This window comes from Desmodus rotundus, chromosome 13, assembly GCF_022682495.2.
Source record: "Desmodus rotundus isolate HL8 chromosome 13, HLdesRot8A.1, whole genome shotgun sequence".
Classification (NCBI taxonomy): domain Eukaryota; kingdom Metazoa; phylum Chordata; class Mammalia; order Chiroptera; family Phyllostomidae; genus Desmodus; species Desmodus rotundus.
The window spans coordinates 75,061,352-75,088,277 of record NC_071399.1 but is presented as its reverse complement, the minus strand read 5'-3'; the positions used below and the strand labels follow the sequence as shown (position 1 = coordinate 75,088,277).

At 42.3% G+C, this 26,926-nt stretch overlaps 1 protein-coding gene across 6 annotated transcripts in view; it reads right to left on the bottom strand.

The window, feature by feature from the left end:
• SCEL (sciellin) overlaps nucleotides 1-26,926 on the bottom strand; it is a 99,883-nt gene that overhangs the window by 52,522 nt on the left and 20,435 nt on the right. For 5 of the 6 annotated variants that reach the window (XM_045201624.2, XM_053916689.1, XM_053916687.1 and 2 more), the window contains 6 exons: nucleotides 25,398-25,457; nucleotides 22,704-22,772; nucleotides 17,926-17,994; nucleotides 17,299-17,337; nucleotides 16,088-16,168; nucleotides 11,735-11,800 (listed from right to left, as the gene is read on the bottom strand). In XM_045201624.2, coding sequence (XP_045057559.2) covers nucleotides 11,735-11,800; nucleotides 16,088-16,168; nucleotides 17,299-17,337; nucleotides 17,926-17,994; nucleotides 22,704-22,772; nucleotides 25,398-25,457 — 384 coding nt within the window. The remainder of the gene's footprint in view (nucleotides 1-11,734; nucleotides 11,801-16,087; nucleotides 16,169-17,298; nucleotides 17,338-17,925; nucleotides 17,995-22,703; nucleotides 22,773-25,397; nucleotides 25,458-26,926) is intronic. The other variant, XM_053916690.1, reaches the window with a different exon arrangement.

Sequence of the window (26,926 nt, the reverse complement as noted above, 5' to 3'; positions counted from 1 at the left end):
TGAGGAGTGTTAAGGAGGAGGGCATTAAAAGTGATAGGAAAAGGCAATGAGGAGCAAGCAGAACCCTGCGATATGAGGGGTTAGGAGAAAAACAGCTCTCGCTGAGAGGAAGGCTGTGGGAGCAGGGGCCCCAGGGAGCACCCAACAAAGGGAGGGACCAGACAGTCAGAGGCGAGGTTAAAGAGCAGCAAGTCTTGATGATAATGGATGACACATGCAGGGAGGCACTGTGGAGAGTTTGAGGGATCTGGATGATGTTAAGTGACGCGCAGTTTTGTGGGGATGGTCCAGGTAATAAAAAGTGATATGACTGTGGTTCCCACGGGGTCCATGGCCCCAAGGATGGGGAATGTAGCTGAATTGGTGCTGAGGCTTTCTCAGCAGGGTGTGGTAGTGAGACTCTGGGCGATGGGCAGTAGAGCAGCAGAGAATGGAGCGAGGCGGGGCTCCTGACTCTTGTGTTGCCATGGCACTGAAGCCAGGCGAAGGCCATGCAAAGCGTGAGGACACTGTCTGACTCACTGTAAGTGCTCAAGAAATGTCTAGTGCTGTGCTGGTGGTTTTCCCCCACATGAACCCAGTATTGTGCCTGTGCCAAACTACTTGCGCCTCCTACCTGCCCCCAACCATCACCATATCTGGCTCCTCTCTGGAGTACTGCCTTCTCCCTGTTACCTGGACACTTCCTCCTGGCCCGTCAGACTGTGACTTGGGTGTTACCATCTCTAGGGGCACCCAAAGCTGTGCTGGACACATCCCTGTTTCCTCATAGCGCACCCTCTTCGCGGAACGTATGACGCCTTTTGGATTACACATAGTTTTCTGTCTCCACACTGGACTAAACACTCCTAGAAGGATAGTTAAATCTCAGGTAGTAGCATTGTGGGTGCCCAATAAAGATGCGTGAAATGAATGAAAGGAGCGATTAGATGAATTTCTATTTGGCAAAGAAGGAAATGCATACTGAAGAGGAGCCTGAAACTTTCAAAATTTCAAGTTTCGCTGTACCACAGGAGAAGTCTGCTGTTCATTCCACTACCAACTGCCTAGTAGGTGCCAGGTGCTCTGGTAAGTTACTGGGTTACATGATATGCCTGGAAAAACGGTTTACAAAAGAATGGTCTCCTCATTCTGGCTCAGAGTTAGACTTTACAATTAGATAGTCATTTATTTTGTTGTCATCATCTTCTCTTCTTAAAAAAACATCCCTTTTGGGGGGATAATGTGATATCACTCACATGATAATGTATTTATTATATCTGTGTGGATTAGCTGATTACATGTTTTTCTCCCAGGGGTAAAGGAAAAGGGTATGAAGGTGGTCGGTCCTGGGTCATACGAGATCTGCACAGCGCACTGGGCATCTGAGAACAGGCAGCAGAGGCGTAACAAGAAGAAAAGGAGGGTTAAAAAATGATGATGCCAAACTGTGCTTACGCCAGAATCCCACCAATGAAAAGCTAAATTTCTTCCAGTTTGGAATGGCTAAGGCCTGAAAAAGGCCAGTAAATACTGATTGGGTGTGTCTGGGAGGAAGATGGGTCGAGAAGTAGATTTGAGTACCAAGTGCAGTGATTTTTGGAGCGCACCCAGGAAAGAAAAGGTGGGCGTGTGGTTGTCAAGGCCAAGAAAAGCAGAGAAGTGTATCTATTTCCGAGGGTAATGCATTTACATCCCCGCTGGGCAGGGGCCAGGCGATGCCACATTCACTTCAATTCACCTCAAAGGAGGTTTCATTTGCCTGTCTACCACGACAGCCACAGATGACAGAATCCAAGCCCTCTGGGGCGATGAGAGAAATCATTCATGCCCTGCCAGGAGCTTAATGTGATGCCAAGCAGGGGGATTAAAATGCAAGAGCGAAGCAGGAAGCTGTGGCCCGGAATGTTTTGAAGAAAAGGAAACAAGAGACACTCATGTGGAATGATCCTGTCTGAATACCACTTTGACATGCAATGTTTAAGCTTGGATAAACTGACCCCCGCTCTCCCTCTGTCCTTCCCTCTGTCCCACAGACCTTTGCAGGACCAGTGCCACCATGTTAGTGGCTCCAGTTGTAAAGAATAACTTTCAGGGGTAAAATGGCAGTGCTCACAAGCAACATATGAAAATTTGCAGACAGTATCTCCAGGGCCAGGGCCAATAAAAATAACATTGTAAAGCTGTTCATATTGCTGCATTTTCATGTGCTACTGCAGACATCACTTCTTTTTATTTGTTTTTTTTAACACACTTAGCTCTGTGAATTCAAAACCGACTTTGTGAAGAATGTTTCTATTATTGCAGCACAGGTCTAGGCTGAACCAAGAATAATTGACTCTAATGTTTAATTGTGAGTTTCTTTTTCACTTTCCATTGTGCTTCGCTTTTCTATCCCACAGATTTTATTTTTTTATTCCAACAATGACAAAGGAGCTGGAACTTTTACTTATTGAGTTCCAGCAACATGCCAGTTTGCCAGCCTTTAGCATACATTGTTTTATTTAATCCAAACATCTATCCTGTGGACTGGGCATCATCATCATCATCAGCAGCAGCAGCAGCAGCATCATTCACTGAGTCTCAAACATGTTGAGTAATATGCCCTGGATCACATGGCTACTTCTTGGCTCAGCCAGGGTTTCAATTTAGTCTTTCTGATCTCAAATCCCATGCTATTTTTCTCTCTGTCACACTGTATCCAACCAATACTCTTCCAGGTATTTCCAATGAAAATCTAATAGCAACAGGTTTATGTCTTGCATTATTATTTCTCCGACCAAGGGAGGCGTCATTAGCTCACAGTCCTTATTCCACAACTGCCCCCGTTACACTGTTGGGACACACCGCTGCATAGGAGGTCAAACTGATGATTCAAAAAAAGATGTAGCTCATGCTGCCAAAGAGCTTACACAGTGCAAGGCACATGTTCAGAAGAATGACTGCTGTGGATGTCTCACTTTCCAGCAGCCAGCGGCCATTTCCATAGGTCATAACAGCGATGGAGCATGCAGTGGGCAGAATTCTGGAGCCCAGGCTCCAGGCTAGCTCTGCCACTAACCTTCAGTTTGGACCTGGAAGGAGCACTGATACTCTCTGAACCTCTGCTTATTTATACATGGAAAGAAAAAATTGGTCCAGACCTGTGGCTTCAAACCACTGCATATTGTAGGTAGGTAGGTAGGTAATTGTAAGGAATCCTCAGTTCCAGAGAGCCCCACATAGATGCTATAGACTGTGTGCCTTGCACAGTCATATACTACACGTCCCAGATGTATGTGGATGCTGCTGTGGTTAATAAAATCATGGTCAGTATAATTTACATTGGGTCTACAAGAACATAAATAAACTAGCTCGTCAGTAGACAGAAAGAGACACACATTTTTAAGTACTGGTGAGTTCCTAGCATCTTTTGGTCCTTAGATGTTTTTTCAAAGACATACTAAGAATAATCCAACTATTATCAGGTGAAATTGTAAACATTTTCAGCATTAAAAATGAGTCTGCTCGACATTAATCACAGACCTACGTGTAAAACATTTTTAGGAGAAAAAGATTTGTAACTGTGGGCAAATCATCTTATGTACAATACCAGCAGCACAACTCATGTTTTAAAAAACATGATATATTGGACTTAAGTTTAAAAACTTTTGCTTTGAAAAAAAACATTAAGAGGATAAAAATACAAGCCATACACTGAAAAAAAAATTTGCCAATCACATATTTGACAAAGAACTTGTAAACAGAACGTGTTTTTTAAAAAACCCTCAAAAGTAACCAATAAGTAAATAAACCACCGATCAAAAAAACTGGTATCAAGCCAAAAGGAAAAAGGACTCATGGGCATGGACAACAGTGTGGTGATTGCAGGGGGTGGGGAGGGACTTATAAGGAGGGTAAATGGTAATGGAAAATAATACAATAAAAAATAAATTAAAAAATAGGTACATGATTTGAACAGATATTTCACCAAAGATATATACATGACAAATAAGCATATGAAAAGATGTTCAACATCATTAGTCTTAAGGAAAATGCAAATTTAAACCATGATGAGATATACTCCACCCTTAGTTGAGTGGCTAAAATACAAAATTTAACCAGAGACATTGAAATTAAGAACATTGTAACAATAGCCAGAGGGGAGTGGGGAGGGGATAGTGGGGAGAGGGGTCTATAGGAGTACTATAAAGGACACAAGGACAAAATCAAGGGGGAGGGTAGAGGTAGGGGAGGGAGGTGCGACTGGCTGGGGTGGGGTGGAGGGATGGGGAGAAAATGCAGACAATTGTAACTGAATAAAAATAAATAAATAAAATTTTTAAAAATATGTTTTCTAAACTGACAGTATTAGTGGTGTTAAGAAAGTGAAACGACTTGAATTCTCATTCATAGCTGGTGGGAATGCAAAGTGGTACGCCCACTTTAAAAAGTGTTTGGCAGTTTCTCACTATATGACCTAGCAATCTCACTTGTAGGCATTTAAGGGAAATAAGTATATATGTTCATATGAAAATCTGTATGTGAACATTTAAAGCATTTTTGGAAACAAAAAATATTTCTTCCAATGAGTGAACAGATACGTGGATTTTGTTATCTTCATTCAATGGAATACTACTCAGTAATGAAAAGGGATGACCTATCATACATGCAACAGCATGAATGAATCTCATGTGAAACATGCTCAGTGAAAGAAGCCAGGTTCAAAAGGTCCTGTCTGCACATTGTGTGATCCACTTACATGATATTCTGCACATCTCCGAGAGGGAGACGTGCCCCCAATTTGCCATGTATGAGGAGAGTCCTAAGTAAAATATTAGACCTTGCACCCCAACCGAGCAGTCCCACGGTCATGGAAGTACAGTTCCTATGTCACGCTATGCTCCTGTCACCCATACTACACCACACCCGGGCTTCCCTGCCTCCCGGAGTCTGCCTGCTCCAAAGCCATCTCCTCTCCACAAAAATCCAAACCACCATTCCCGAATGTGCTCCAGCTCTGCCCGGTTTTAGCAGCATGAAGCCCGATTTATGTCAGTGACACTAAGATTCGAATGACCACAGACAGCCCCTTAGCCTGTCAGATGTTCATGGTATTAACTGAGGTGAGATGTATAATCTCTAGCTGGTAGACCTTCAGGCAATACTACTAAATGGTGAAATAACTTTTTTCTAATCAAAGAGCTTGGTTTTCATGGCTGAAGCAGAGGGATTTGTAGCTTGAAGGGTGATGTTTTGGGCAGAGAGCTCGCCCCAAGGCATCCTGACTCTCACAGCTGCTTGTTTGCTCCTACTTCCGAAAAGGTTCCCTGCTTTGTCATACTTCCCCTTTGTCGGAGCTCGCCTGGCAACAGCAGAGGCAGCTAGGGCTCCATGGGAGGCAGGGGCAGTGGGAATCTGGATGGAGGGGAAACGGGGATGTTTTTCGATTGTTGTTGCTATTTGAACATATGAGTTACTTACAGCTCATGTGAGGAGGTCAGAGACTGGCAGTGTTGACCCCAAGGGGCTGGGGGAAAAGCAGCTGATTGCTGAAGGTTCAGCCTTTCATTTCCACATTGTGAATTAGTTTCCTCTCTGTTTTATTTGAACAATACTTTTCTAAAATAATAAACCTTTACTCAAGATAAAGTTTTATTTACTTTGAACGTTTAGAATGGGCATTCTAGGCATTCAGATAAGATTGTAAAATCACTGCCCTTAGACCTTTTACTGAGTCTATTAGAATCTTAATTTTTACAAAACAGAATCTAGCTAATGTAAAGAAGAGTTTTGTTGAGAGAGAAATAAAATATAGTGTTTTTATTTAAAATGATAGCAAACTTTGTGGAGGATTTGGTACCCATAGAGTTAAACAAATCACAGCATAATTAGAAAGGTTACATTTTACCATTTATAGTTACAGACAGAAAAATAGAAGTGTAGTGCAAGGTTGCCATGGCAACTCACTTCTCAATCAGGATTTTTTTTTTTTTCAAAATCTACCAATCAGCTAACTGAGAGTGAAAATCCACTGAAGGAGAAGAGGCTGAAACAAATATGGATGAGAAATTATGAAAGAACATAGCAAGCAAGCACTCAACTCTATGGTAATTTTTCTAGGTGTGTTTCCACAATTTTAACTTTATCAGATATTACATATTCTGTTCTCTACCTTTGACAATGATTCCAGAAAAAAAACACCTTTTTTTGTCATTACTAGTGGTGGTGGCTTCATTATTAATCCTGAATCATTAAAATGGGTAATAATCATAAACATTCACATTGCCTATGAAGCAATACCTTAGTTTGGCTTCTGTGAGTTTCTTAAATGAGCTTCACATGCTATTTAATCCATGTGAGTCTCTAAGTCACTAAATGCATAGTCAGAAGCATTGACTTGACTATAAACACCAATACTGAACGGTATGTTCTGAAATCAGAAGCAATTTCAACCGCAGCCTCCCAGAAATCTCCTTTCTGTACGTCATTGCGATGCACCCGAACATTTCTCGTGACTGGCGCCTGTTATCTGCTCTGTTGGTTCAAGCCTGGCAAATGGCACCACTCTTGAAGGACTCAAAGGTGAGAAAAGGTTTAAGAACTTGAAAATTTGCACATACACTAATAATTGGTGGCACTAATACACTAATAACTGTGTCTGACTTTTTAATGTCTTCAAAAAAAGAAGTGGAAAGGGAAAAACTTTCACTGGCTCTGACCTAATAATTTTGTATAATGATTATATTTGTACTTTCTTTTATGTATATTTCACAATCTCTAGCACATAGTCAGAGTTCAAATTACATAACAGCAAAGCATTAACTCTTAAAACAGAAACAATGTTCTGGAAAGGTACCAAAGTTTATCATGACTGAGTATGTCACCCACAATTTCTATTAAATAAGTTTTTCACATGATGTGAAATTTGGAATTACTAGATTTCTCGCTATCACTAAACACAACTGATCGAGGATGAAGGTAAAGAAGGCATCTTGGACAGAAGCCGCACAGTTCTACACACGCAAATAGACACATGCATGTATGTGCACACACATACTGCATGCTCTCTGACCCTGGAACTTTGTTCCTTCTCTCCTTTCTGTTTGGAATGGCTCCGTCCTCACGCAGACCCTCCTCTGACTCTACTGTCCCTCAGGCACACCCTCCCAGCCTCCCTCTCCATGCCGCCACACAGTCCGTGGCTGTCTGGACCTTTGTGTTCATCACGCCCCTAAGAAATCACTCAGTCAAGGACAGCCTTCATGCTTACCCCACATTGACCTCCCGATAGACTCTGAGTTTCTTGAACTAGGGACTGGGTCTTACACGTCCCTATGTTCCTGGATTCTGCAAAGTGCTTCCCTAGCACATAGTCAGAACTCAACAAGTGTTTTGGGAAGAGACAGAGAACGAGAGAGCCATGTTTAAATGGTCATCAAAACTTAAGCCCGTAGAATAAAGCCTAACTATAAAGAGACAAAACCCTAACTAGAAGGGTTGGGAGAAAACCCTTATCTTGAAATATTAATAAGAAATATTAAAATTAATCAATATGTATTTATCAACAAATTACTATGGACAAATGTACTGATAATTCAAAGGATTATAAGATGCTGCTGTCTATGAGTATATCCCAACAGTAAGTAATGTTTTAAGGTCATGAACAATGAGTTGCCAAGTGAGGACTGCAGATAATAAGCTTTCTGAGTTGATGACAAAGACAACCCCTTGGGCTGAGAAATCTCGGTAGAGGAAGACAGACCCATACCAGACTTTGAAGAATCGGCTGGCCTTGGATGGTAGAATGCATCTACTTACGCTGCCTCCACCCTCCCTGCCTCTCATAGCACCTCACCTTTACCACGAAATTGCACCAGGTAAGATTTCGTTTTTCTGGTTCCTCCTCTACCACCTCGTGTGTAGAGACACATCAATGTCCAACTTTCATTCTCTTCTGGTTTAGTATTTCCTCCATAGGTAACCTCACTCTGTGGATACCGCATTTAAATTGGGGGGCTCACTCACAAAGCTGGGTCTCTGTCCAACCTCAGATCTGAGCATGTCCCTCATTGCTCACTGCTTGAAAATTGCCTCTACAAATATTTCCTTTCAGTATGCAAGGCTCCACCTGCTCAAATCAATGCACAGTCAGCTTCATGAGACCAAGTGTGCACTTCTCATTTTGCTCCTTTTTCTTCTGCCCCTGATTGGTGACATCACTGTGCTTAACATCAGCATGGGGTGAAAACCCAGCACGTGCAATTTCTCTTCTCTCCCCTGCCCCACCCCACCTCTTGCAGGAACTTCTCCTCCCAAATTCCTCATTACAAGCTTTTCTCACCACATCAGAGCTCCCAGAAAATGTTGATGATTTTCTCATGATCCCGCAGTTGACCTTGGTTATGATTACTTGTGCAACCACCTTTTCCAGCTTTTGGGGCAGTAAAAGATGCTTTGGAGTTCTCTGACCCAGGAGCACCACCCCCGTGCTGCCAAGTGGCATGTAAGCCTTATCTCTGATCCCCCTGCCCCTTAGGAGTTCCCTGGCCTCCTCTCCTTCTGGGTGGTGGCACCTTTGGAAAGTCTCATGCTGTTAGTGACTTCCTTCCCATTAAAACCTGCCAAAGAACCATCCAAATGAAGCCTGTAGTGCTACTGCCCCCAGAGGGCCATATCTTTTCCTTGATCAGCACATCTCTGGACTCTACAACCATTGAGTAAGGGGAGTAAGGGAGACACAGAGGTCAATAACAGTTTTGAAGTTCTACGTGTGTGTAGCTGGATGAAATATATATATATATATATATATATATATATATATATATATATATATGTGATATCATGGGTTCTTCTGTTGATAAAAAAGCTTGAGACCTTTTGGGTGCAGCTTACATCATACCTGTAATAGATTTTAATCCAAACCCAACACCAACAGAAGTTTTCAGTCCAAATACAACTAAATTTGATTGTTCCACATTATAGAAGTCAAGAGGGATGGGACGGTCCATGGTTTCAAAGGCCACAGAGAGGTCAAGGGTTAAAGATTCAGTGAAAATACTCATTCCTGCAATGAGTGGGAAGTCTGGCGGTCTTCCCAAGTGTGCTGCACAGACACAGATGTGTGGGGTAAGTGAAATCTCTGAGAAAGATGAGGGGATGGAAAAATAAAGGTTCACAAGTGAAGAACAGAAAGGTGTCAGTATTAAGGAAAATTCCTTTGCAGAAGAGAGGAGGGGAGAGAGAAGGGAGAAGGAGACCAGCATATGAGTAAATGAGGAAGGGAAATAAGGTTAGCTTTGAGCTGTTAGCTGGTATTCAAAATCATATTTTTATCTGTTTTTGACCTATTTCCATTTTCTTTGGGCGCTTGTGGGGACAAAAATCTCTTTGGAAGCTTTTGCTTCCTTTCATCATTTAATAATTGCTTCTATTTTTCAGCTTTTACTAAAAAGTGCTTTCTCAGCCCTGAGAATGCACTGGCATTAAAGGTGAGAAACAGAAGCTGTCCTTTGAGCTCTTCTGGAGAAAAGCACTTTAGAAATCAAAGACATTGCTATATTGTTATCATTCTCTTCTTCCCTCCCAAGCTTGGCATGACATTAGCTCTGATCCTCACTGAGAAGTCTTTCTGTTTAACCATTATATTAATAATCTGTGCTTTATGAAAGGAATGGATATCTAAATTGATCAGCCTAGTCCAATAACCTTCTCTTTTCCTGAGTTCTGGTGCTATGGACCTGAGCCAGGAATCAGAAATGGGAACATTGTAACTCATTTTATCTTCCATGTAAATTGCATCCAGTAATGCATTAATTGTGAAGGCACAGAGCCAAGAACTGTCAGTTCTGTGCAGAGATCCACGAGCTGAATGGGCATTGAAAACATGCTATGTTAACTCGTGAATAATCCCTCCATATTTTTACACAGTTATATAATCAGTTGCTTATTATAATGATAATTTATAATAATGTTGGAATACTGAATAGAAGACAAAAATAAAAAGTTATTTTCAAAATAAGTATTTTAATATATATTTCTAAATACCAGTTGTCTATCAAGACAAAATTAGATGGATCGTATAATGTTCAGGAAACAATAGCAACTAGCAAAACTCCTACTAAAAATTTTCCCCACTTAGGTAGCTCTATGAAAGGTGTCACTCATAGAAAAACATCTAAACACAGCTGGAGGGGAAAAAAGGTTTTAAACTAGAAATAAAATCCATACTTGGCAGTTCATATAATTGGAAGTCACCTACTGACAAGCACTTTTAAAAAGAAAACGTTTTAACAGAAGATGGGTGTAATTCCAAGCTCTGATTATTCAACATGTTCAATAATTTTATATATCAATAGATATAAATAATATACACACATGGACATAGATGCAACAACGTGTGAAAAAAGCACCTTGAGTTCTTTGTGTCTATTTATGGACTGAAGTTTATGACCTTATAAATCCAACCTAAATTATAATAAAGGACATTTATTTGGAAATAAAAGAAGCATTAAAAGCCTGCATAGCAGATAAAATTCTTAAGAACTAAAACAGTCTAATATTAAACATGTACAACATTTAATAACTCTTTTCTAACTGTTGAAGTGAGAAAATAAGTCCCACTGAAACATAAAAGTACTTGGTAAAGGTATTCCAGGGGTTGGTGGTATACATGAAAATAATTTTTGGATACCCTGAGGCAATACCAAACAGGAGACCTATTTTCCCCCATGTGAGTGATGGCATAGATCAGGGGGTGCTCCACACCGGTGTCTGCCTCTCTGAAGGCGGGAGTGTAGAGGTCATGTCTTGTTCACTGGTACATCCCTAGAACCGTGTCTGGCACACAGTGATCACTTACTAAATACTTATTGAATAGTTGCTGGCATTCCTACCTGGAAGTTGTGGAACAAGGCATCCCCAACATGGTCTATAATTTTAGTTTAATTATTGCTCTCAACAAACAAAAAATAAAAATAGAAAGCACCCATGTATCACTTAGAGTTTATGGAGAACTTGGCCCGCATGCCCCCCACATAGTCCCCTGGATTCCCCGCAGACTGGAAGCTGCTGCGCGCCAGGAGCCCACCTTGGAGTCCCGCCTGGCGCCTGACTGTTCCCTCCTCTGCCACTCTTAGGGGTTAAATTGTGTCTCCCAAACTCACATGTTGAAGCCCTGGTGCACAGAGCCTCAAATGTGACCCTACTTGGAAATAGGCTCATCGCAGACATAATTAGCTGAGTCAGGATTAGGTGCTACTGCAGTAGAAAGGCCCCGTGTCTGATGAGACTGTGTCCTACACACGCAGGGAGAACAAGGCGTGAACAGAAGGCAGGGGTCAAGAAGACAGCGACGCAAACCAGGGAATGACGAAGGTCGTCAGGGAACCACCCGCTGCTACGGGAGAGCACGGAACAGATCCTCTCCGGGAGCCCTGAGAAGGAAGCAACCCCGCGCACCCCTTGAACTTGGATGTCTACCCTCTGGAGCTCTGAGACAACACATTTCTGTCAAGCCACCCACTCGGTGGTCCTTTGTTCCCGCAGCCCTTCGCGAACTAATTCGGCTACTGACTGACTCCTTGCGGCTTGCCAGGTTTCCTACCTGGGGCCCCTGTGCCCTGGGCCCTCTCCCGAGGCTGTCTGAGCTTCCACGCTCAGAGTTCACAAAGTTGTCTCCAATGTATTCCGAAGGAGCCACAATTAGACATTGTCAATAACTAACACATTCTCCCATCAAATTATATAGCAATTACCCCCCGCCCCTTTCCCTTACCTTCTGCTTGCCCCTGTGCTGGGCGTGGCGCTGTACCCTGGCGGGGGTGGAGGAAACCAGGACTGCCTGTGAAGGAAGCACATTGGGTGTAAGCACAGTGCTGGAAAGACCTGATCCCACCCATGTGTCTACAGGAGAGGTGGAAATACAGAGACTATATAGGCAATGAGGTAACTTTTCTACAAGACCTCAGAAGTAAAAATAAAGCTATTTTATAAATGCAGTGGCAGGAAAATGTCCTGGAGGCCAGGCTATCTGCTCCCCTATGGAAAGTCCTCTTCCCATTTCCTTTGACACTAAACAATGTGGACACTTCTTTTCAAAGAAAGCTGAAGGAAATCTAGAAAATAATAACATTCTAAAAATCTAGATGGTAAGTCCATGGGTATTTATCATAAAAATACTCATTTTCTCTTTATTTTCTGCATATCTGAAATATTTCATAACACAAATAACAATCTTAGGCTCTACTCAAAGTATGGTTTAAAAAACCTGTGTGATAGAAAACTCCGACAAGTAAGAATATTGAAAACATAAATGAACACCACAGCATTGCTAACATCAATTTTATATATGTGTGTGTGTTTCTATACAAATACAGATATGCATATGTCCAATTGGAAAGATGTTTTCACCTTACTAGAGCATAATTTTAGTTGGTGGGGATAGCTAAGGGCTCCATCAAGAAGACTAAGACATGAATGAAAAATGAAGATGTTCTGCGAAGAGCGACCTAGCCTAGAGATAAGGAAGACAAGGCTTGGATAGAAGGACAGAGTGTTGGCCTTAAACTCTTGAAGCACCAGGCAGAGTCAGGATGGCAGAGCAGGTGAACTCCGAGTTCGCCTCCTCCCACAAACACAGGAAAACTTCAACTACATTATAGAACAACCCTCACTGAGAACCACCTGAAGACTCGCTGAACAGAATGTCTGTAACGCAGGATGTAGCCACGTCAAGACAGGTAAGAGGGGCAGAGACGTGGTCCAGGCAAGGCAGGTGCCGCACCCAAGATTAATAGACGGAAGGAATATCTTGGCTTTGAAATTGCCCCTGGGAGGAGCAATGGGTCTGAGCCCCACACTGGGCTCTTCAGCTTGGGGCACAGGTGCTGGGAACAAAGTCCCCGTAACATCTGGCAGGGGTTACATCTGAGAGAGGAAAAGATCTCTGGGAGACTGAGGCCTTAAAGGGCACACATGCAAACTCACCAGCTCCAAGTTCTAGCCCAGAGACCCCAGTTAGAGAATTGCCTTGGTCACAAGGGGGAAGAATTAAATTGACTAATTCTAGGATGAGGGCAAGGATTGTTGGGAACTCTCTCGGAGGAAGGAAGTGCTGGCAGGTTCTTCCTTTGTTGAGCTCTCCTCCTACCTAGCTGTCCCTGAACGGGTGGATGCAAATCTGTCACTCTCCATGAACCCAGCTAACACCATTGTCCCAGTCCCCAATAATCCCCTGAGCTCTGGCCCTGCCCACCCCAGTCACCCAGCCAGAGCGTCTTCCAGAGGCTCAGACCCTTTACACAAGCAGCAGCCCGCCTCTGCTTATGCCGCCACCTCTTCCAAACGCCCTCACGCTGCACACAAGTGCCAGCTGCCTGCCTTCAGCTTGCACGACAGCTCCTACCCAGCAGCCCCCAGACCCACACAAATGGCGGCTAGCCTCTGCCTGCCCGGAGCCCCTCCCAAGGTGCTCCCTTGTGCACTGTTGGTGGAAACATAAAATGGTGCAGCCACTGTAGAAGACAGTATGGAGGTTCCTCAACAAATTAAAATATAACTACCATATGACCCCACAACCCCATCTCTGGGCATTTATCTGATGAAATTGAAAAGTTAATTCAAAACCATATAGGTACCCCTATATTTGTTGCACCATTATTTACCGCAGCCAACATATGGAAGCAAGCTAGGTGTCCACTGATAGATGAGTGGCTAAAGATGTGGTGCATGTATACAATGGAATACTACTCAGCCACAAAAAGAATGAAAGTTTGCCATTTGCAACAACATAGTTGGACCTACAGGGTATTATGCTAAGGGAGATTAAGTCAGACAGAGAAAGACAAATACCACATAATTTCGCGTATATGTGGAATCTAAAAAACAAACCAAACAAACAAAACACCACAAAAACAAACTCATAGATACAGAAAGCAAGCTGCTGGTTGTCAGATAGGAGGGAGGTGGGGAGCATGAGCAAAAAAGGTGAAGGAGATTAGGAAGTTCAAAGTGCCAGTTGTAACAAGAAAAATAGAGACAGGCTCATAGTTTGAGAGCAGGCTGACAACTGTCAGGGAGGGGGGTGAGTTAGAAGGTGGGGGGTAAAGGGATTGAATAAAAGGAAAAAGAGAAAAAAAATTCACGGACACAGGCAGGAGTGTGGGGACTGCCGGGGGGAGGGGTGGGGGAGGTAGAGGAGGGCTTGGGGGAACACACGGTGATGGACGGAGACTTGACTTGGGGTGGAGACCACACAATGCAGTGAAAGATAATCTGTTGTGGAACCATGCATCTGAAATATGTGTAATTTTGTCAACCAGTGTCACCCCAATAGATTCCATAAGAAGGAAAAATAAACTGCCAGTGATAAAACTCATCACAGGGTTGTAAAGTACAACCCGGTATTGTACTTTAGAAACATACTTTTAGTTTTTTTCTAAAAAACATACTAAAAAGATACTCGTAGTATCTTTTAGAAGAGGAATGCACAGTTAAATCTGCTCGGCTTGTCCTTAGCAACCAGAAGGTAGGTGGGAACCTGAAAAGTTCGTAGCATGTCCTGAAAGGGAACGAACGCGAATGACACCCAGGTCTGCAGCCAGCGCTAAGGGCTGAACTTCAGAAGTCTCAGGACTGGGGATTTTCCCCTCCTTCTTCGGACATTCCAGTCCTGTTACAAAGTGCCTCCATCAGGGAAAAGGGCTCATGGACATGGACAACCGTGTGATGACTGCTGGGGGAGGGGGAAGGTATAAGGGGACTAAGTGGTAATGGGAAAAAAACACAATAAAGATTTTTTTCAAAAGTATCTTGGTCTGGAAGCAGAGAAGTCCCACTCCTAAGAGAAGAACTGTTCTCTAAGTATTTCTTGTGTCATTAAAAAGGAAGTACTAAAAACAAAATAAAAAAAATTCGCAGCTGTATTCTCTGAGGCACTGCAGGACTCGACTAAGATGAGATGGGAGTAAATCAAAGCTGATTTCACCTCGATTTAAGCAGTAGTTGCTCCCTATGAGAGTGAATCAGAGGGAAATCACAGAGGTGGGCGTCTGCTGCTGCCTCCTGTGGTCCTAAACTAGGCCTGGACTGTCAGAGGGAAGACTGTTGTGCCAGGTACTAGATTGAACTCACTGACCTTAAATTTCCCCTCCTACCTTAGGAATCTGTTTCTGACAAGCAAAGGGTCAGGGCAATGTGAATTTGGGGTCCAAGAGAAAGATGATCCCATCTTCTGAGACTCTGCAGATACAACACGGAATTCCAACCACAAGGCAAATGGAATCAGCCTTTTCTCTCCAGGAGGACAATGGCAGCGCCATGGCTGTCAGCTACTCCATCAACAAACACGGAGCACCACCTACCCTAGACCTGGCACGGTCCCAGCTGCAGGCAGAGAAAATAGGCAACTGCTAAAAGCACCGAGGTTCACAAATGCTTGTCTTCCATTAGCATCATGATTCCCTAGCAATACGTTCTCTTAACAAGCAAAAATCCCTTTCACCATCACATTCAGTCTTGAAGAACATTCCGCCACCACCGTCTAGCTACAGATTCTCCGTGCTTGCTGGATAAACAGACTCAGCATGGACAGAATGAGGGAGGCCGCAAGGGAGAAGTTGGAGGAGGAGGCAATAATCACACAAGCACAGATCAATGTCTCCAGATACAGTCTTTGCCTCTCTCCTTGGAAGAAGGGTCCACTCAATCCACAGAGCCCAGGAGGCAGCCACAATGCAGGCTGGTTTCAGGAGCAAAATATGGTGACACTGGTCACTGTTTCAGGGTAAGACATTTGCGGTAGTGGGACTCTGTTAAAATGTGTTACATGAATATTGGGACTCTATCATCAAAACATTACCTAGATACCCAAGACCCTGAGGGAACTGGAAGGAAGAGCGAGTATTTGTAAAGGAGATTGGGGGTGGGTTGTGGGGGAGACTGAAGTGTGAGGACCACAGATTTCAGAAGGCCTTGGATCCCTGGGAAGGGAAGGAGGGAACAGGGAGGAAGCGCAGAGCAACCTCTGAATGCTGCCTGGAGCCTTGGTGGATGATCTGGTTCAGAAATTAATAAAGAAGAATCCCTGACAGAGTAGCAGCAAGAGGCTGACGCCATGAACCCATCGTACCTCTTTTTCTTCACCGGCGTCGTAGCAGACGTGGAAGCCGGGGTGCTGGTGGTGCTCGCACCCAGAAAGCCCCCGGGCTGCCTGTTAATCACCAGAACAACAACTATTTTACATTCCCGAAACTTTCCCATTCCACCCCACCTTTAAAGCTCTCGTGATCTCTTTACACTCCTATCTGCTCTCCATCCACCACAAAATGTTTCACTTGAAGATAGAAGAACAAACCACAAGAAGTTCTTTCTCAGTTTACCCATTTTATAAATTGGCAGGCTGTCATCTAAATAACTAAAACCAAAGGAACCAAATAAAGAAATCGTTCATTTTATCAGTCTGGATTTCAGGCACAGAATTGGTGCGTCTGAAATCCAGACTGATCAATTTAGGTGTGCTATGTAGATTAATACACACACACACACATACACGTACATGCATATACGTACACATATATATTTTATGTGTACACATATTTTACTCCTGTAATTATATTGCAACTAAAAATTGTATTGCAAAGATTTTTGCATTAAAAGCATTAGTTTGTTTAAGAAAACACTTAAAAATCATGCCATATTAAATCTCTATTTAGTATTTCTTAACACGCACAAACTCTCAAAAAAGGGAAACAACCCAGACCTGTTTCAACTACTGAAAGTTTCAGCCCAGCGCAAAAATTATTTTATATGTAAATACAAATTTAAAACTAATCAAGTTTTCAAAAATCAACCTAGTTTGGGTAGGTTATAACTGCTAGCAGTACGTTCCAAGGGAAATATACTTCATTCAAATAGATCGTTAACAAACCCATGATTTCGTGACTCAGTTGAGTTGTGGGTGTGACAGGTGTTCGGGGAGGATGTGAAATGTTGGAAGAATGAGTTGATTGCATAGGCGTAAGAAAAAATAAAAAAGGTTCTGTGGGGAAAGAAACTAAAAATCTAGATTTAAAAAAACAAAAAAGGTTACACATTGGTATTTAGTTAGAGCAGAGGTCAACAAAACTGTGTGAACTTTGAACTTTCATCAAAGTTCACACAGTAGATATTTGAATACATAAACCATTTTAGTCTTTCTACTCTTTCTCTGCCTAAGCAATAGGGGTGTGGCTACCTTACAATTAAACTTTGGCCTGAGGGCAGTATACCCTGGCTTTTCTTAAACACATACGAAGAAATACACTTTATTCTTAAAACGTAATGAGTTAGAAAAGTACATACATTTTCGTTGCTTCTGGTGATCTAAATGTGGACATGTGCCTGGTAAGAAAAAAGAAGGCAAAATATTGAGCAACAATGAAAGATCAATACATGCATCTATTTGAAATCGTCCATGAATTTAGGATTCTGATTATTAGGGGTTAGACATTTTCTGAGAGAAAGAAAAGGAAAGCATCAGTATTTGAATAAATTTGGTAACATGATTTCATAATCTTTTTATGTCTTATACTACATTGAGAAGGAAATTGTTTTCTTTCGGAAAATTCAGTGTTTTTTCAGTAATTTTGTTTAGCAATAAGAAGAAGAAATGGACATTTACATGTATTTTGTAATCTTTCTATCAGGATAACCTAAATAGAAACATAAATATGGTTAAACAAACAAACAAAATGATGGCCTGAAGCAATGAGTTCTCTTGATTTTTAAGCCAGGCACCAAGATTTTACTTTTATCTAACCATGAGCAGGGGTAAAAATTTTTACTCCAAACTTTTTATGTGAAACAAAAAAATAGAGGATAAGAATTAACTGAAAGATATTAAGTAGGACTAAAGAATAGTAAGTAAATAAGTAATGCTTAGAAAAATATTGAACTTGAGCCTCTCCCAAAGTTAGTGAATACTGGTACCTATTGGTTAGTTGGTTATCCAAGGCATTGGCCTTATACGTTTTAGCAGCATCGTTTCTGTCTGAGATCCTTCATAGAGAAATGAGACAAAAGACTGGGTGAACATTACATATTAAACACCTTTTAGACTTCTTTTATGCTGGATAAGTTCATAACATAACCTTTCTCCAGTAAAACGAAATGTTTTTCAGGTGTTACACTTTAGAAAATTTTACAACAAAAAGCTACTTGTGCCAAAATTTCTTTGCAAGGCAATTTTGATAGAGTTTGTAATTTTTAAAGTTCATGCTTTTCAATTAGCCTTTCTGACTCGTGGAGCATTTAATTCAGTAACTGTTTTATATTCGTGACTGTTCAATAATACACATAGCCGACAACAGCACCTCCTATGTTGGTAAAACACAACACCGGAAAACTTAAGTATTTTTCAATGTTTTGTGGTGTAGACAATGCTGTATGCGTGCCAAACTCGTTTTACTCTCCTCTGAGCACACAGGGAGGCCACACTTTCCAATCTGCATTGCAGTTACGTTGGGACCATGACATTGACTTCTGGACTAAAGACTGGGCAGAAATGTTTGCCACTTCCAGGCACATCCTAAAACCTCTTGCGTGATACTCCGTGCTCTTTATTCTCCTTCTGTTATGGCTTCAGTGCCCATGGATGGAAGAGGGCAGCAGTAAATCCAGTGCTAAGAGTATAGCACAGTGCCCACCTTCCTTAAACAGGTTATATAAGGCACTGTATATAAAGAAACACAGAACATAGGCCCCTAGTCTCTTCGTGGAGCTGAGATGTCCCCGTTCTTCCAGCAAATCACATTGGACTCTGATGAGAGTACGCAGAAATCTATCGTACTAAATTCTGGGTCTGGGAGCAAGAGAAGGAACTCGTTAAAAGAGTTACATTGCCCTGGTGAATTGATTCACTTTGACTAACACATTTTGTTAATAGGGCCCTCTGGCCGTCAGACAGTTTCATCCCTCTACTGTCAGGACTCCACAGGGAGGGTAGGGCTGGAAGGGGTGTGTTTGTCTGCCCCTCGGGTCAGGAAAGAGAAATTAGAAATCCTGTTGTCCGCATGCCCATGGTGGGGTCTCATGGTTGCTGCCCTGTTTCACCCCTTCCCTCCTGCACACCAGGTTCTTCCTGAGACGTGGGCTGTCTTCCGGCTCTCGCCGCAGGCCTGCACCAAACTAGGATGTAGCAAAACCAGGCTCCGAAAAAGGAAAGGGCAGCAAGACCCGTCTGTTGATCCCACACTATGGGTCTACTATAACTTCCTCTAAACTTTCACTTTTACCACCAGCTTTAGTATGAGGCTTTTTATTCCATAAACTGTTTCTGGGAAGATGGACCCTATGCCACACTCTTAAAAAATTTTCTATGAAAAAAAAAATCTGATTTGTCATACATTTAAAATAAATCCTAGATGTCATTTTCACATGTGTGCCTAAAATGCCAAGAAATGACTCTAATATGTTTGAAATTTTATGAATCAACCCCAAACAGTTTATGTTTGTGGTAAGTAATGCCACAAACTGGTAACTCTTGAATGCAAGGGTAAGGAAGGTTGGACTCCTTTCGAACTCCATAGTCTCAACAGACTGTTTACAATATAGGCATTAATTTACACAAAATCCTGTAATCCACGTATAGAAATCTTACATCTAAGGTGATCATCAGGCCAAAGACTATGAATACATCCCCTGCACTACCTGCTACTGAGCCTCCAAGATGTTTCTGTGAACAGGGCTCTGCAGTAAACCACTGTGGGTCCCGTAAGTAAGATGGCAGTAACCCTAAATCTTAAATCTAGCAGACTTTACAGCTGTCTGTGAGACCTTCACATAACATAAAAGTCATCTGGGGCAACTGCTACTCTGGAACACTGAAAGCAGCAATCACTCTAAAGCAAACAGAACCGTAATACCAAACGTTCTCAAGGTTTCAATAAGCGGTGAGTTCTGATGTTAAAGTTAAATGAATTTAATCAACATTCTACAGTGTAAGTCTATGTAGGCAGTACTGCATGTAATAATAAAAATAGCTGCCAATTGCTCTTTGCGGCTCATTTTATACATTTTCCTTTACTCTTCAGAACATCCCTACAGTGTGGGCGCAATTATTTTCATTTTACAGAAAAAGAAATGAAGTCTTGGCCACGCAGCTAGGAAATAGTCTATCTCCAAATTCTCTCCAGCAGGGCCCCGTGACATCAGGCACCTAATTCTGTTGTGTGATTGTTCCAGCACTCATACCTTCCTTCAGTTATTAGCCACCTCCTCCACTCTCCTAGTTTATGAATAATCATGGAGAGAACTCTCCAATTCATATGTCACTGTCTTATTACGTACAGAAATTAACTTTGCGCTTCCCTTGGAATTTACGTTCCTTCCACCTTGTGGTATGAAATAGGTTGTTTAACAGGAATCAGTCTTGGGGACAGGAAATACCCAAACATTGTTATCGGCAATGTTACTTTTTAAAAGGTGGGGTGTGGGGGGAGAGTTACATTTCCACAACAAAACACTAGAGGTCGCCCAAACCTAGGTTTTCCAAATTAGTCATTAAACCAATCAGGCTTTGGGCCATATAATCTGTTCCTTACATGGTTATTTACTTAGGTTTCTTTAGAACACCTCATACTTTTACCTACATAAGTAGATCTTTAAAGGGAACTCTGCAAGTATAAAGTCAGTACTTTTGTCATATTCATATTCATTTAAAATAAATGCATTATTATTGAAATGCACATACATACCCACCAGATATAGTCAACCATCTTCCTCAAAAAATTATTTCACAGCTTGCCTTTGGAGTGGCCGGTATTATGGGGCCCAAACCCTACTAACGGGACTTGCCTTTCTCCACTGACCCGGGTCCTGTCCCTCACAACGATTTCCACACGCCGACAGACACAGGTTACTGTTGGGAGATAGGACTGCCTGGGAAATGAGCTGACCAGGATATTTTTTCCACTAAACATGCCACTAAACTCCTGTGTCAATAAAGTAGGTAATTTCTGGCTTCATTTTTTTTAGTGTATAAAATGAAGGTTTGGGATTATATTGGTGATTTTGAATTTTGGCTGCACATTAGAATCACTTCATAAGCTTTACAAAAAATGCCTGTGTCCCACCTCAGACTAATTAAATCAGAAATTGGGGGTGAGGGATGATGGGAACAAGTTACCCATCAAGTTTAAAAGCTCTGGCAGTCACTCTCATTTGCAGCGGAGGCTGACAGCGACTCAGCTGGTTCGCCTGTGTGCACTGGTCCGGCTGTTGCTAGTGTTCCCAGGCTCCGTCTCCACTGACCTGGCACCAACTTTCAGACATACGGCCTATGAAGGCTTATGTCTCCCACATATTTACTGTTCTCGAGGCATCATTGTTTCACTTTCAAATTCATCCCTAGAGATAGTGTTTTCTTCTCATTTATCAATGCAATAGGAGAAGCCTGCAAGGTCAGGTGAGTGGCAGAGGTGTTTGACTCCGCTCTCCACTCAGTGCTGTGGAGATGGGACCTGGTTCATATGTGGGACTCCTACAAGCTCATCCTTGTCAAGGCTGTTAATTATGGGGGAGACGTCACCTCCTGAGGGATGCCAGTGCTGATTGTCCTCCTTTGGGCAGCCTGACTTTGAAAACCTATGAGTAAAGTATATTCATTTGCTATATGAACTAACACTGGCATAGTCTGAATACAGAACAAATTCGATATCAAATCTCAGCCTATCTGCTTAAAAATCAGCAGATAGCATTTCTGTCTACAATAACGGCACATGTTTAGCTACAAGAAGAGACCCCGAGTTATCAACGGCCTCACGTGTCCATTGTGCCTAGACTCCAGTTAAAGAGGTTAACTTTGCTCTTCACTTCCGCTTATGTGCATCTCCACCCGGTATAAAATTTAAATGCGATTTGTAGCATTTACATTTCACCCTGAACAGACATTTAATTTTCCCTACAGAGATGAGCCCTTTTCTTCTGTATAAAAATAAACTGACAACAGGTACAACAGAATAGACTCATTCTATAAGCCACATGGTAATGACAGGGCAGAAAGAGTAGGTTCACTTTCTAAAGTAAAGAGCTAACATCTTGCCCTGGCTGGCGTGGCTCAGTGGATTGAGCATCGGCATGCAAACCAAAAGGTCGCTGGTTTGATTCCCAGTCAGGGCACATGCCTGGGTTGCAGGCCAGGTCCCCAGTAGGGGGCATGCAAGAGGCAACCACACATTGATGTTTCTTTCCCTCTTTCTCCTTCCCTTCCCCTCTCCCTAAAAATAAATAAATAGAATCTTTTTTTTTAAAAAAAGAGCTAGCATCTTCACCCTAGAATGGATCAAAACTATTGTGTTATGAACATGTACAGTCTCTCCATAAAGTGGCCATACAGAAACTGTTGTTCCTCTACCATTGGGGTAGAGAGGACTGACAACTCAGATCCACAAAAACAACTCTATTCTGCACTTTAAATGGAACAAATTCCACATGATGTCCACTCTACCTACGTGCAATCCAGTTTCTTCAAACCAGTTTCAGTTTTTTCCTATCAATCTACTATTAGCAGGATTTTAGGAAAACTGTGTTACTGAGTGAAGATTTTAAGTTTTGAAGAAGATAATTCAATTATTATAGCCCTTCTATATCTGCATATAAAATATCATGGTTCGAAGTTTACCTTGGTAAGCATTTAAATACTTCATGCTTTATAAGAAGTGGGATTTAATATGTTACGCATTCTACTGATATAGTTCAAAACACCTTACCTGTCCAAAGTGTCATCAGATCTGTACCGACTAAGTGTGGCTTTTAGCTCATTTCTCTCATTTGTTTTCCTGTAGCAAAGATAATTAGAGATAGATCAAATAAGTTACAAAAAAAAAAGTTCATAAAACCTGTCACGCATTTGGTAAAATTTTGGCTTTTTCAGTAGGAGAAGTACATGTTACCAAGAAAAGACAAATTTGAAATATCCAAATATTCCAAGGTTTTGAGTTTGAAAGAATAAATTATGGCAAACCCAACTCATCATGCTAATAAAGAAATTCTGCTCTAAGTCCACTGTTTCTAACTAGAGTGTAACATACTGCAATTGAGGAAACAACACAACATGAAAATGGGCAGTAACTAATATGTATCCTGTCAATGGTGTTGATTTTTATTTTATTTTATTTTTTATTTTTTAGAGGAAAGTGCGAACGCAGCCCCCATGACCCCAAATTATGCAGTTGAGTTTCCCATGTTTGGGGAAATATCAGGGTCAGCACATCCAGGGTAGTTCATCCCTGGGTGTGATGCGTGAATGCAAACAGGTGCTGCAGGGCCCCCCCAATGCCCTTCCACAAAGCAGCCCCTTCTGAGACAGTCACTTTCCGCCTCATCAGCTGGCTTTCACCTTCCTGGCATTTACCGCAACTTATTACACTGTGTTTCTTTCTTTTCGGTCTCTCCTTCCTCCACCTTTAACTGGGATGCAAGTTCTGTGACTGCAGGGATGTTGTTTGGCTCCCAGACCTTACCATAGCATCTGGCTCACAGGAGACACCTCTGCAGGTATCATTTGTGCTTATTTGACCTGTTTTAATGATCTGGCAGAGAAGCTCACAGTGAAATTGCCTAGTTTGTGATAAGATGAAGCTTATTATCTAGGGCGATGAGGATGTCTCATTTTCTTTTTCCTTTACTTTCGGTCTCTGCTCACAACTAGCTCTCTGCCCACAGCGTCACTTCTGCAGGGAGTGCTTCTTTCCCCACCCCACGCCCACCAGCCACCCTTTCCTACCTGGAAATCTCTCCTCCTCCCCCTCCAAGCAGCAGCACCCAGAGGAATAACCACTTCCTCTAATTGGTCAGAGTTAGTCCCTCCCTCCCTCCCTCGGTGCCCACTGCTATAAGAGCGATTTCTATAGTAAATTTTATTTGGCCTTTTAGTTTATGGCTCCATAGTTTTCATGAATGTGGAAGCTCCTGAAGGTGCTGCGTGGTGTCTTATTCATCTTTGTATTCCCAGCACCTGGCACAGTGTCCGCACATAGTAGGTGCTTTGAAGTGGCTATTAGGTAAACACCAAAGTGGATACAGCCTCTGCAAGAGGGCCGAAGCATCAAGTGGGCTTCCGTCTGAGCGAGTGCAAGGGGAAAATAACCTACACTACCATTTTCAGAAAATGTAGTTTGCGAAACAGTAGATGTAGGTCAAGGGAAAATGTCTTGGGCTTAGAATTTTTTGTTATTGAAGATAAAAGCTCCACGGGCTGCTTCAGACACAATGCTGTCCACCAACAGGAAGGTTTCAGAAAACCAATATAGTTTAACATGTAAAATAAGCACAGAAGGCGTTAAGCTCCTGTCAACCTAAAACACACTGAGAATAGGAGGCTTAGTTTTCCCGGTCACAATTAAAAACAAGTATGTTCGCTCTTAGTCCCACAGAAAGGCCAGTAAAATGGAGAGAGAAAGTTCTATTGGTGGCTCCGCTCAAAGGATCAGACTCTCTCTGTCTGGTGATAGGGGGGCCAACTGAGAACCAGGCTGTGATCTGCAAAGTCATGAAGACCCCGGAGAAGGCACAGGGAGAGTCTGCCGAGCCCCGGAGCAGCCATTCAAGCAGGTGAACTGGGGCTGGGACCAGAAGACCAGATACGTTGTGTAGAGGGCTGCAAGCTCAGGGCCCTTCCTTACAACAGGTCAAAATTATGACCAGGTTTAAAGGAGTTCAGAAAAATTCACAAATAAGAGTTTGCAAAACAGACATGTTCCGGGTGTCTACTTCACTTTTTAAAGACCACACCATGCAAGTCAATTGCACTCCTTCACCAGGTACTTCTTGGTGACATGCAGGCTACTGGGCCAGACAAAACTTGTATCTGATAAATCATTGGGTTCCGTCTGATGGGTGTGGTTGTGTGTGTGTGTGAGCATAAAGGTGTTTTAGTAAGAACATTATGTATTTATTTTGATCAATCTTAGATTATTGAAATCATTATGATTACTAGTTTTGTCTGAATTTTCCTACTAATGTGTCCTTGTCAGCCTATTTCCCACTGAGTATCACCTACCCTTGTTTTTCTACAAGCCGTCACGTTTCTAAAAGGAAGTGTACTATCCCATGAAGCAAGTGAACTCTGGAGCTGTTCTGTCTATGTTTTAGGGCTCCTCTCCCTAAGGGTCAGAGATATCTTATCTGGTCATGTCTCTGGGGGAGTCCTTTCCCTTTCCCGTCAGGAGTAGGGAATTGGTTACTCTGCTCTTCAAGCTGTAGTTAGGGAAGCGTGGAGCTGGAGCAGTGCAGAGGGTGCTGTGTGGGAACCCCTGGTGATATCACCGAGCATCCTTCCCGTGCCCAGGGTGTCAGGGCAAGCCCGAGGGCAGCCACAACTATGCAGCCTGTCTTGAACAAGTCTTCTCAAAAACGACGCCTTTGTGTTTCTGCTAATGATGTAGCTCTTCTGAAACACCCACCTGTCCAAGGCATCCTGGGAGTTATGTCGGTTGAGCACCACCCTGCCATAGTTTTCATCTCTGCAGAGAAAGAACAAAATTCAGCCACACGGGAAGTAACCACAGTATTTAGTAAGCACCAAATAAGGGAGACATGAAACAGCTCACAATTTTTGGCAAGATTAATTCATTTTACTTCAGGCATAAAAACATATCTATGTATTTATTCTAACCAGTCACCACTTGAAAGAGCATGGTGAAAAAAAACAACTTTGTCAGTACAAATGATCATTATTCTAACTCACCGCATGAGATTTCCAAGTGATTCAACAATGGAACAAGTGTTTGTTGTTCTGCTCTGATTTTCCATCAGAGTGTGGGAACACAAGGCCATTTACTTTGTATCTATTAGGAGAGTCATTTTTTTCTGCAGGAAGGCAAAGGTTTTCTATAAAAATATTCTAAATTTAATTAAGCCCATTATGTGTGGACATCTTCATTTTATGGACTTGATAGTTTTCATTGACAAGAGGAGGGAAATAATTACCAATAGCTGCGGTTAAAGCGGTTGATTATTCACAGGAGATTAAGCTCGTTTTTGAACTATGAGAATACACACTTTGCTCTGCATGGCCTTTAAAGCAACCCTATGAATCAGGCAGGGAAGACACTGTCATACCCAATTCACAGATATGGAAAGTGGTTTTATGGCTTTCCTACGGCAGAAAGGTTAGCAAGTGACAGAGCTGGGTCTAGGATCCATATCATTTTCTTCCAAGCCTTTGCTTTTCCTATCGGTCAACCCCATAGAAGACCTTCAGGCAGAAACCCCCAATGCCATGTCCTTCTTGCTTCCTACGGCAGGACTGAAAGTACAGGCAACTGCAGGAGATGTTAACACATGTAGCAAAGCCTTTGGCCTTCAGCCAAGGCAGGGAGTGAGCACCTGAACCTTTTTCATGTCAACCTAATCAAACCTGAAATACCACGTTGCTCCTGGTTCTGCTCCAGTAAGTTTACTCAACACTCTGAAACCATGTAACGTAAAGCTATTAAAAGCTATAGCAGACAATTAAAAAGAAGGGTTAGTGAAATGGCTCCAGCAAATATACACCCTCAAAAATCCCAAGAGAACTTGTCTATTTCCCTTGGTATCCTTCCCTAAACTTATGAGAGAGTAGCAGACATTGGACACGTCCTCACCTGAAGAAAACTTATAACACATAGCTCAGAACTGGGCGAGTGGGAGTAGGGGAGATGGCGGAGCCAACTTCCCCTTCATTCAGCAGCTGTCATATCACCCCAGCTGGCTTCCCTGGGTCTTTTTAAGGAGGCATGCCAGGCCTAAAACCACCATTCCTGCCAACTGTAATTTGTCTTAGACATCTCTATCTTTACCCATCTGTGCAAATATTTGCAACCCAAAATTTATGTTCTATATTTGACATCACTCTGCCACTATGAAAACACAGAAATGCCATATTAGGCTCTGACAGAAGTAAGAAGTGTTGCTTCATGGAAGGAAACAATTGTTGTCCGAGGATGTTAAC